Genomic DNA, 12,278 nt, shown 5'->3' with positions numbered 1-12,278 from the left:
CATTAAACCGGTTTGAAAGCAATGCAGATTTGATTTACGTGAGAAACGTTAAAATTTAGGGAATATCTTACAAACCTGTCAACTAAATATCTCTGCAATATTATAACTTATAATATAAAAATGTAAACATTAAAATAATAAAAATTTCCGAAAAGACGAAGGTCGCCGCGCTTTGCACATGTCTTTAGATTTCCTTCGTTTCACCCGCGCGTTTTTCTCGCCTCTTTTTCTGTCGCAGAAAAACCAAAAATACTGCATATTTCATTTTAAATGCGGAAAGTGTAGGCAAACAGGCAATCTCGGTTTCATTTACGACACGCTGGTAATGTCCGTCGTTCACGCTTTAAGGTTCTCGTCTCGTATGCTAAACATAGCGATTAGAGACATCCTTTTTTTCATTCTTACAAAAGGTAGTATACGGAGTTCTAAAAATTAGTTCCGTCCAGCTGGTGTCTAAAAACATAACATAAAAAACAAATTTCTCTGCGAAACACGCGTTTGAATAATCAGACAGATGTTGCTATCTCTCGTGTTTTGTCAACACTCGTTATCGTTTACTTCCCGTTTATCTACCGTTGGCAAAGAAAATTTTATTATAGTTATGATTAATTTATAAAAGATAATTAATCAATTTTGATTATCTTATCTTCCCGCGCGAAGATCGAAAACAGTTTAACATCTTTTCTTTTTGATCTTTTGGTCACTTGCCAATTAATTTTGTTTATCGATATATTATATATTGGAGCGCAATTAATAATGATAATATATTATTATTAATAATAAATTAATAAAATTAAATAAAATTTATTATTAATAATAAATTAATAAATTATCAATATTAATAATAATTTTTTAATTGCAATCAATTATAAAGATGAAAAATATTTCGTACATTTAGCTATATATGAATAACAAAATTTTTATTCTTCAAGCAAATGGCATTTTTACGTGACGCTTATTGAGATATTTGGTATTAAAAATTATAAAGCTTTGTATCATCAAGATTTCTCGTAAGTAAAAAAAGTGATTCAATATTCCGCAATCAATCCGAGGCGTTCTTCACAAGTCAAAGTCCACCGCGCAGTTACACCGTCGTTATATCGTGCGTTAAAGGAAGGTCAAGATTGATCGGAATCGAATTCGCAATTGCAAATCGCTTCTCGTATGTCTCTCACAGAAAAGGTGTGTCGCATAAACGCAATGCATTGTTTTCTGGCCAAGGGCGCGGGCGGGCGAGGGGGGCGTGTCCCGACTACCTGCTCACCCACGTGAACTTACGTAATGCACACGCTAAAAATATGATAGGAGCGATAAACGGAAATGCGGGATCGCGGCAGTTAGTGCGTGAGAGCGTCGGCAGCCGATAGCGAGAGGAGCTCCTCGTCGAAGGGGAAGGGTGAGTCATCACCTCGTCGGGTAATATTACGTGGCGTTAATGAACCCTTCGACCGCCCTTCACGTTCCGCGACGAACATTTCGCGCGGAGCGTGGATTACGAACGGTATTTATATAGCTCGAGATGTTATACGGTCATTTTCGTTGGCGGCAATATGTGGACGGAATCTTGAGAGAGACTATCCGAGGCTATGGATAATCTTGAATACGTAAGAAATTAAATACAAGATGAAGCATACGAGCTGGATGATAACATTTCATTTAGAAAAATTTTATATTTCTTATAGTTTTTATATTGTAAATATTAAAAATTGATTAGTGATTAATTATCTATTTTGGGTATCAAAAGCATTAACGATAGTGTTTTTAATATTCAAAGTAAGTATAATTAATCGCTAATTTTTAATACATAAATATTAAATTTTTCTACGATCTTAACGTGATTTGATTTTTAATCGTTTGAGCCGTTGAATTATTATTATTTTATTATAAAATTTTAACTCTATTTAAGATTTGACCATGGATGCCCGTCACATGTCGCTCGAAAGATTGACGGATAAATCCGAAGGATCCGGAACACGCGAGATACAATATTGATCGTCAATCGACACGCGTTCACGATCGACGAACGTTGAATTCGTTTGTCCGCGAATGCTGACGAGAGCCACGCATGCACGCGGATTATTTTTGTCACGTCGACGAGCTTCTGACGTACGGCGCGTATCTTGTTATTCGCGATTAATATTCGCAACTTGTATCATCTAGACGGGAGATAAAGTCGCGAAGGGGCCGTGTTTGATTATCGGTTCATAGTTTTACTTAAGTCGCTCCATAGAGTTTTACTTAAAAGGCTCGACTGTTTGATGTTCATAGTACAGAGACCGTGACCTCTCGGCGATCGCTCTCGGTAGTTCTGACGATTCCGGATTTTCTATTGCACTGCACTAGCGCAAAATTTATTTTTCCCAGCCTTGTTAAATTATATTCGTTTTTTTTGCATCCGAAATGTGCATTATAAAAATTTCAAAAAATTTCAAAAATACATCGTAAGTGAATAGAGCTCACACACACATGCACACGTATCCAACCGCGTTATATGTACATACATGTAATAAAAAACTTCAAAATATACATGTATATGTATAATATATATTCGGCAGCACAAAGTCGGAACATATGTCTGAAACAACCTATTGTTACAAGTTTCAAAGATGCAGGATGTCAAAGTTGAAGGAAAAATATCGGTTTTTCAAAAAATATCAAAAACCACTTGGGTTATTTTAATGAAACTTTGTACATACATGTTTGAAAGACATGAAGGCTTATCTTTCAGAAGGATTATCTTATCTATACATTATTTTTTATTTAATCAGGAACAGACTCAAGAATAAGCAGGGTATCTTTGAAACTAAGTCATTTCGGACATACGGTCACATGAAGTTTCGTCATTGAATTTGCGTGAGGAAACGCCCTTTAAAATCTTTTCGAATACTTCGTAGCTATTCTGTATATATTTTGGATGTTTTTGTTATAATGTTAACTTACTGTAATTTGTCTTTGCGATGACTGCAATATTTTTGATAATCAATGTGCAATACCATTAACGCAATACGGAATGATAAGAAGAAAAATGAAGGAAAAGAAGAATATGTAGACTCTGTCTATGAACCGCTATTTCCATTTTTTTTGGTCACATTGTGTTTCTCTCTTATTTTTAATCTCTTGAAAAAATTAGATTTGACAATCGAATATGAAAGAAACCACGAGATAAAAGAGCAATGCATTAACGAGGAGTACGAAAAGGTACGGGAGGAAGTTTGCGAATGGCAAAGTTAATTTTAAATGCGACCTTACGTTCGAGGTGAATCACACAAATCATGATTTTTCCATCGCCACCCTCTTTGAATTCGTTTCGAGAGTTATTGATTTCGTCGAGTTGCCGATTCGCAAAAAGAAAATACAAGGCAATTAGAAGAAACAACATGTGCGCGCGCGCAAGCGCACTTTGCGGATCGCTCGCTCGTTCTCTCTCATCGCTACGAAGCTGATCTTCGGAGAGACGATCCAGTGCCATCGCGAAACTCGTTTCGCACTTTTCGCGCCTCTGCGAAACGTTCCGGCCGGCGCGGCGCGACCTTCTGGCAATTTTGGACTTGCCGTAATTATCGCGAGATGCTGTTTCCGCAAAGCGTTCGCCGCGCGAAATGACCGTCGTAAAAGTGCGTAGTGTATTTATGCGTTAGTGAGTACAGTATTAGGACTTTCCATTCGACGAACAGTCGAAAAAATTCCGAAAGTATATTTCTCTCTCATTTTACTCTCTTCTGTGCACGGTAATCCGATATTTTATATTTAAAGTCATCTCCATCAGGCACTCTCAGGTAGGTATACTCATATCATCTCTTTTCGAGAATATGTCATTATTTGAATAATCATTTTTCTTTATTCTGTCTGTTTTAAATTTTATACTCTGAACCGAATGTCTTTAATAATGATATTTGCGTTCCGTCTTTATATTAAATACATCTCCCGCTTCTTTCTTTTGCATTTAGTTCATCGTGTTTGCCATATTTTGTTTTGTTCATACTCCGTTTTAAATTACCACATTAATCACATTTCCAAACATAACTACAAGTCACGATAATGTGCAGTGAAAATAATGTTAAAATGAATCTAATGTGACTAATCGAAAAGTCGACTTTTTAATAATCACCTTGGAGTCATTTTGGTCGTCATCGTGACTTTTTGTTTCTATACTTAGGTTATTTATTTTCTTTCTTTTTAATTTCTGATAGGCATCGAAATAGCAGCCTTACTGACACCTCAGCTTAATATCTTTTGCGGGGTACACCTCCATCATACTTGCCCTGTAAAATATTACTGTCACCTCGTATATACACGCAATAAATTATTTTTATTATTTTATTGAATGGAATTAAGAATCTTAAGCTTAAGACGACTTCAAATGTATAAGAACAATGAATACATTGTCTTGCATTTATTTTAACGCTACACCAGATATGAATATCTTGGTACAGAGCGTACCAAAATCAGTTATTTCTACGTCGAGTTATTATTACAGGCTGCTCGGCTTCGAGCCTGTATAAATTTACATGACAATTCAATGTTCCCCACTTCCACAGCTAAACGAGTATAAATGCGTCTAAATGTGTGACTGCAAAATGCGTGCGGTTTTCTCGAGTTATTATACTGATGTTTGCTAAAATAAGCGTACGCACTTAAGATGCAGTAAAATCGCTGCAATAATACTGCTGCGAAATTGCACTTTTTCGCAGCAGTATTACTGCATCGTTATTATTGCGATCGCGTGAACGATCAAGTTGCAAATGACAGCAATGGAAGCGCGGAAATAAAACTCGAATATCATCGCATAAGTAAATACGTATGTGCACATCTACGAAACATGATAATGGAGGATCGTAAAACCGATATTGCATTGCATTGTATGTACAGCTCTGACCATCGCGCGAATCCCCCGTGAAACGATCTTCGTAATAATTAACATAATAATCTTGTCAGTTTTTATGAGTAGGTAACCCTGCTTATCGCTAATTAGAGCCGATTGTTTCATCTTTGAATAAACCAACTCATAAACCAGATAACACAAAGTATAAAATCGCCATTTACAACATCTTTAAGACGCGTCTTTTAGACGTTTCTCACAAATGTGTCTTTCATCTTTCCCAGCAAACACCAATAAATTACATGTAACGTACTTGTTGTAATTTCTCACTCAATATAACTATAATATAACACGTGTTATAGTTATATTGGTGGGTGGGAAAATTACAACTAACAAGTGGATTTAGACATATTGTGTCTTCATTTTGAATTTTGTGTTGTCTGAGTAGATACTCTGATCTGTCTGCTGTCCATTGACTCTCCGGGAAAAAACGCGGTTGATCCAATTTCTAATAATAGATTCTAGAAAGCGGGACTTCTCAGATACGCGGGAAAGTGCGATCGAACGTCGAATCGAGCTTCAATCTATTTCTTTTTTTTTTTTTACAGGAAAACAAGTCGCTCCACCCGGACCGTTCGTATTCGCGCGGGTCATCCTCTCCGTCGCCCCGGGATATCGTTGACGTCATCGGCGCGTCCCCAGGTGGCGTGGACGCTTGGATCGAACTTCGTCTCCGCCGTCAGCGGATCGTTGGCTCGGCACGAACTCCTCCTCTTACCTCGCCACCGTCTTTTCCCCACCGCTCCTCGGACGGCAGTCCGCGGCATACGCTGGGTCTGGACGTCGAGCAACGTGGTGGTGTGCGTGCGTGATTCCCATCCGCTCTCCTCCTCGATTCCGCGCGCGCGCGCCCTGCGAAGCCCGCCACGCGTAATTTCTGCGGAGTCGAGGAGCGGAGGAAAAAGATCGGTCGCATCGGAGCGAGATCGACTCCGGAGGAATTCCGCGCTCGCGGTCGGCGATAAGCGCGGCGCGAGATAGAGGAAAAAACGCGGACGGAAGGGAAAAAAGCGCACGCGCGAGTGACACTTATCAATCGGTGATTAAGGGGGAGAGAGAGAGAAAGAGAGAGAGAGAGAGAGAGAGAGAGAGAGGGAAAGAGAGTGAGACAGCAGTACCAAGGTTCCCTTTCTTTAGTGGAAAAGGGAGGGAGACGAGGAAGGGAAGGAAGAAGAAAAGGAGCACAGGAGGGTGACTAGACTTAAACATCATGTCGCACGCACGTCTGCGGAACGCCGTGATCGCCGGCGGCTGGCCGACGAGGGCGATGACGGTGACGGCGTCGTCGACGTCGTCGGCGGCGGCGACGAGACAGAGTGCCGGCAGCGGTGGCGGGGCGCTGATTGGCCGAGGGGTAGGGATGGTAGATCCGCCGGCGGTGTCCTCCGCGCCGATGGTACTCCAGCCGGTTATTCCGTGTCGCGGCATGGCATCGAGCGCAGCGGCGGCGGCGGCGGCGGCGTCGGCGAGTCCGCGCGGCAAGGTCCTCACCGAGGACAACGTCTTCGTGAACCTGCGCAAGATGGAGTACGCGGTGCGCGGGCCGTTGCTCATCAGGGCGCTGGAGATCGAGAAGGAGCTGCAAAAGGTAAGGACTAGACCCGACCCGAGCCGGAGCGATGAACTCCGCCGACGAGCGAGTGGCTCGTACGCCACTCCAGGGTGGAATAAAGTCTCCTCTCTGAGGGTTGAGTTTATCCACGTTAAAAAAAAAAGAAGGGATGTACAGCTGAGTGCGGGGGCAGTTACATATATATATATATCGAATGTAAATCGAACTGGCGCGAACGGAAGGAAGGGCGAGAGAGGGATGGAAGAGGGATGGGCTCGCGGTGACAGACGCGTGGTTGTCATGGTGAAACGCCAAGTCCATCGGAAAGGCGGAGACACGAGAAAGATGAGAAGGAGGAGAAGAGAGAAAATAATGGATAATTAAGACTTTATAACTGTGAAGTGCGAACGCAGCGGCGGATACGTTTGTTTTAAAATTGTGCACTTTATTCTCAGTGGAGAGATAAGATAAGCGCGTACTCAGGTTCATTTGAGAAAAAATTGCGATTAATGTCGCTGAAAAATTGCACAAGTCACTTAATTTGATGAAACGTTAAACAAAAATGTAATGGAATTAATAGAAACGATATTAAAAGGCGGAGAATCTATATTCGAAGTCTTATTTTTAAATTCACACATTTTAAATACGAAATCGCGTGTTAAAGCTATGGAATTATGTTTCGCGTAATTTGCATTTTGTTAAAAACATGGGTTTAGAAGCTAATGACTTATCTATTCTAAAAATTAACCGTGTAATAAATTAATATATTAAAAGAAGATAATTTGAAAAATTAGTAAAATGTATAATAGAATATATAAAAATAAAATTAATAAGTAAATGAAAAAAAAACACAGAGTAAAACATGCATATCTAATTGTAAATTATTTACATCCAAGTATTCATCTAATTTATCTTAATAAAAAGAAAGAACATCGTGAGTATCAAAACGACTAGCATGTAAATATTTATCATAAAATTATCACTAAAGCAAATAATAAAATTTATATGAACATAGAATTTGTAGGATATCTAAATTATTAGTCTATATAAATATTTATTTCAATTATTTCTTCTGGAAATAATGAAATATAGATGAGCGCTCTGAGTGTAGAATATCTTAATTATATTAGCGTAAAAATAATTATCCAAATTATCCGACAAACTTTTGACTAAAATACTGCTTGTTGTTACCTAACAATGTCGATAACAAAAAGGAGTGATGTTAAACTCGTTATAACAACAAGCAAAGATAAACGCGCGAGTGTCCTATATCGCGTATCGGTGCACGAAGTATATTAGATATTTTGACAGATTGTGATCGCGGCACATTATTCCATGTAATATCACACTCGATTTTTAAGCATTCATGTCGTCTGCTACGTGAAAACATAACAATGTCGATTGCCTTGAGCGAGAAACTTTCTTTTTTATTTCGATACACGAACACGTATGATACGACCGGACGCATATGGTAGCCTCTTATCGCGTTATCAAATCCGTGAAACTGCTACGTCATTTCTAACAGAAATATACACACTGCATTCATAGAAAGCAAAGTACAGAGATTGATTATTAAAAAAAATCTGAATATCTGAAATCGAGAAATGTTGAAGGGAGGGAGCGAGATATATATATATTTTTATCATCCGGAATAACGTTTCCTCGTAAATGATGAGTCTTCCAGAACTGTTTTATGTTGTTTACGGGATGTAGAATGTATCCTGAATAAACACACGTTTTGATGACGTCTGCTTAAAAGACGTAGTTCCGATTACGTTGATTTCGGGACCTGAAAAGATCACTTTTCACACGCGTCCGAAGATGCGTTTTAAAAGCAGAAGCATCAACCTTTCTCACTAATGCGAACGACCGATAGGGGACAAAAAAATTAAATGCGTTTTATTCATCTATGCAATTACGCGCTGAGTAATACATACCGATACGGTGTTACACACGTTCTCGCGTTTCTATCGGTTTCACACGCAATTGCGTAACGCTCGCCAATGACGTAGTCTCGTAGTGCAAAGTTTAGCCAGTTTAGCAGATTGCAATTAATTGTTTTCTCTGGCAAAGGAAGTCTCCAATGTTTCCTATATTTTACTCTATTTTTCTATATTTTATATATAAAATTATTTAACATTTTATTTGTTCGAAAATTATATTTATTATACTTAATTTATAAAAAATATTATGTATAATCTATCTCATATCTATCTATATCATATATATTTTATATTATATAATTTATACTATAGATTAAAAATATGTTACATTAAAATTTTTCTCAGAAACAACAGTTGAGAAATAAACAAGTATTTGAATTTATATTTGAATAAGCAAAAATTATATTTATTTTACTTAATTTATAAAAGATGTTATATATAATTTGTATCTATATTATATATAATTTATATTATATATTAAAAATATGTCATATTAAGATTTTCCTCAGAAACACAGTTGAAATATAAACGACTACTTGAATTATAAGCGATCGGAAATGAGATGCATTTCCGCAGACGTCTCAAGGATTCGAATAAATAATAAAATCTCACTTTTTCCGTTTAACTCTTCAAGTAAACTTCGTTTCAGCGGAACTTCGATTTGTGTAGTTTATATACAGGTATAGTTACTGAAAAGTTTTGGAAATGAAAGTTTGAAAAGTTTAAATGTGTGAATTGCGATTTGATTTGAGATCATTTTTCTCTTCGCAGGGCGCTAAAAAACCCTTCAAGGAGGTGATCAAGGCGAACGTGGGGGACGCCCATGCGATGGGCCAGCGGCCCATCACGTTCCTACGGCAGGTGCTCACCCTGACGGTCTCGCCGAATCTGATGGACGACCCGAGCTACCCGGAGGACGTGAAGGATCGCGCCCGGAAGGTCCTCTGCGGCTGCAAAGGCGGCAGCGTGGGCTCGTACTCGGAGTCGGCCGGCATCGAGTGCATACGCAAGGACATTGCGCAATACATTCAGGATCGCGACGGCGGTATCCCATGCGATTATCACAACATCATCCTCTCGAACGGCGCTTCGGACGGTATCAAGGTGCGCATGGACTTAAAGTATTTGCCTTATCTGCGCGTTATGTTTACTCTGATCATTTGCGAGGCGACCTTGTCGGTCGCAAACATTCTGTCATGCGAGAATAGATTGACGCACGTGAAAGAGGAAAATAATATTAAGTAAAGAATATTGAGAAAAATTGAAAATCTTTAGGCCTCTTCTTTTCAAGCCGACCATACTTCCTGCATTATTCATTCTTTCTCTTTTTCTGTCCACCTTTGGAGAAAAAAAGAGAAAAGATGACTAGTGCAAGAAGTTAAGTTGAAAAGAACAAGCCTTGTGTAATCTTATTGCTCGAGTCTATTTTGTTACATAATAATAAGCACGAAAATTTATTTTATCCGAATAACACATATAGTAGAGCTTCGTTTATCCGCACTTCGTTTATACGAACAATAAGTTTTGATTCAAATATACGAATTCGTAGTTGATTATTTCTTATTATCTGTACTATTTAAATAATATAAGGAATTCGACATGCACAATTTCAATTTTCTGAACGTCTACTGCTCGGAAAATCGGAACTAATAAGTGTATCCTATTACTAAAACTAATAAATGAGCCTCTGTTCGAACCATTCGGTTATCGGAACTTTTTTGTTCCCTAACGTGCTCAGATAAACGGAGCATTGTACATTACATATCGATGTATTACATAATGATTTTTACGTAATACCAAATATACGAAATTCAAATTGGCACTTTAAACTGTGAAATTTTGGACCGTCCGAAGGGATATCAGCTCTTAATGCTACATTTTGTTTCTCTTCGTCGCATACTTGTCTAATATTTCGAATTTTTCCTTTCCAGTCATTCCTGAAGCTGTTCAACGAAATAATCGACGGCAAACCGTCCGGCGTGATGATCCCTATTCCGCAGTATCCTCTGTACTCGGCGACCCTGGCGGAGTTCGGTCTCACCCAGATCGGATACTATCTGGATGAGGACAACAAGTGGTCGCTGGAGATCAGCGAGCTGGAACGCGCGCTGGAAAAGGCCAAAGCGACGTGCAACCCTCGCGTGTTGGTGGCGATCAACCCCGGTAATCCGACCGGTCAGGTATTGACTCGCAAGAATATCGAGGATGTAATCCGCTTCGCACACAAGCATCACCTGTTCCTGCTGGCCGACGAGGTCTATCAGGACAACGTGTACGATAAAGACAGCGCGTTCCATTCCTTTAAGAAGGTCATGACGGAGATGGGCGAGCCGTATTCGAAGATGGAGCTCGCCTCGTTTATGTCCATTTCGAAAGGTGCGCGAGAAAGTACAGGATATAATTCGTTTAGGAGTCGCAAAAAGCAATTTAAAAACGTTAGACTTTTGAGACAATTTTTCCAAGAGACGTTGAAAATCTCAAATGTCGCGAATTTGTTGATTTATTGAAAACGTAGAACATCAATTAGATCTGGAAGGATATTGAATTATCAAGTTAGAGTCACAAATAGATTTCTCGGGAATTTTCGGAAACATTTCGTTTGTAGGGTACATGGGCGAATGTGGGATTCGTGGTGGCTACGCCGAGATCATCAACATGGATCCGGAGGTGATGAAGGTGCTGTTGAAGTCGATCTCCGCGATGCTGTGCCCCAGCGTGCTCGGCCAGGTCGTGATGGACGTCGTGGTGAACCCGCCACGACCGAACGAGCCGTCGTACGAGCAGTTTCAGAAGGAGAAGAAGGAAACTCTGCGCTCTTTGGCAGAGAGATCGCAGCTCGTGGTCGACACGCTCAATAGTATTCCGGGATACAAGGTGACTGGCTTTTCTTTCGCGGGATAGCCGACGGGGAAACTGCGAACGATATTTCTACGATGTTTTTTTTTTCTTTCGTTGCAGGCGAATCCAGCGATGGGCGCGATGTACGTGTTTCCGCGCTTCAAGTTGCCGCCGAAGGCGGTGGAGGCGGCGCGCGCGAAGGGCCAGGAACCGGACGTCTTCTACGCGTTCAAACTGCTGGAGAGCACCGGAATCTGCGTGATTCCGGGCTCGGGCTTCGGCCAGATACCCGGCACGAACCACTTCCGGACCACGATATTGCCGCAAAAGGAGAAAATCAAAACGATGCTTGAAGCGCTGAAGCAATTCCACATCAAGTTCCTTAAAGAATACAGTTAAATAATAATATATTTCCGGTTAAGAAAATTGAGATTACAAAGAATAGATGTAGGAATCAATGAGAAATGACCTGGGGGCTGTGCATATCCGCGTGAGGGCCAATTTTCGGTTCGGACGCGTCACGAGCGTGAAATATTTTTATTACAATGAACAACTCACTATATTGAGAGACAGCTATTACATACCATGTTATTGATTTGTGTAGATATCGACATGAAACTCTAAATTGTTGTATGAGATGATCATCGCATACGACATTGTTATTGAGTTTTGTAGAAATCGTGACAAAACTATAAATTGTTGTATGTAAATGTAAATGTAAATTACTGCTGAAGAATATCTGTAAATATTTGGTAGTCATACCACATAATTTTGGTAGTTATACCAACATTAATGATCGATATTATATAATAGTTAATATTATATAAGAGAAAAGAGAATATATTGTTTGAATATTGTTGCAGTCGAAACGTATTTTTTCTTCTTGTGCGATTTTCTATTCTTTCCCATCCAATTTCTTAAAAGTCCTTCAGCGAGACCTGCAGAAAATCTTGCTGCGCGATTTTATTAGCGTAGAATTCGATTGAAACAAGCCAGAAGTATTACCGGAAATATCGACAATTGCCAAAAAGACACCTTTTCGTCGAATATTGTTCTGCCATGGGTA

The 12,278-nt window shown here is 39.5% G+C and overlaps 1 protein-coding gene across 5 annotated transcripts; it reads left to right on the top strand.

Moving 5' to 3' along the window:
• Positions 1–1,331: 1,331 nt before the first annotated feature.
• LOC105456746 (alanine aminotransferase 1-like) lies at positions 1,332–12,081 on the top strand. Of its 5 annotated transcripts, none has more exons than XM_011701021.1 (6): positions 1,332–1,396; positions 5,428–6,467; positions 9,146–9,478; positions 10,306–10,750; positions 10,980–11,248; positions 11,333–12,081. In XM_011701021.1, the coding sequence occupies exons 2-6, from the start codon at positions 6,090–6,092 to the stop codon at positions 11,609–11,611; spliced, it is 1,704 nt and encodes a 567-aa protein (XP_011699323.1). In that variant the 5' UTR covers positions 1,332–1,396; positions 5,428–6,089; the 3' UTR covers positions 11,612–12,081. The 5 variants fall into 5 exon arrangements, with proteins under 5 accessions (XP_011699323.1, XP_011699324.1, XP_011699322.1 ...); XM_011701022.1 differs by lacking the exon at positions 1,332–1,396 and adding an exon at positions 3,456–3,614; XM_011701020.1 differs by lacking the exon at positions 1,332–1,396 and adding an exon at positions 3,456–3,637.
• Positions 12,082–12,278: the final 197 nt, after the last annotated feature.

This window comes from Wasmannia auropunctata, unplaced genomic scaffold (genome assembly GCF_000956235.1).
Source record: "Wasmannia auropunctata unplaced genomic scaffold, wasmannia.A_1.0 LD335556.1, whole genome shotgun sequence".
Classification (NCBI taxonomy): domain Eukaryota; kingdom Metazoa; phylum Arthropoda; class Insecta; order Hymenoptera; family Formicidae; genus Wasmannia; species Wasmannia auropunctata.
This window is presented reverse-complemented; position numbering and strand designations above follow the sequence as displayed.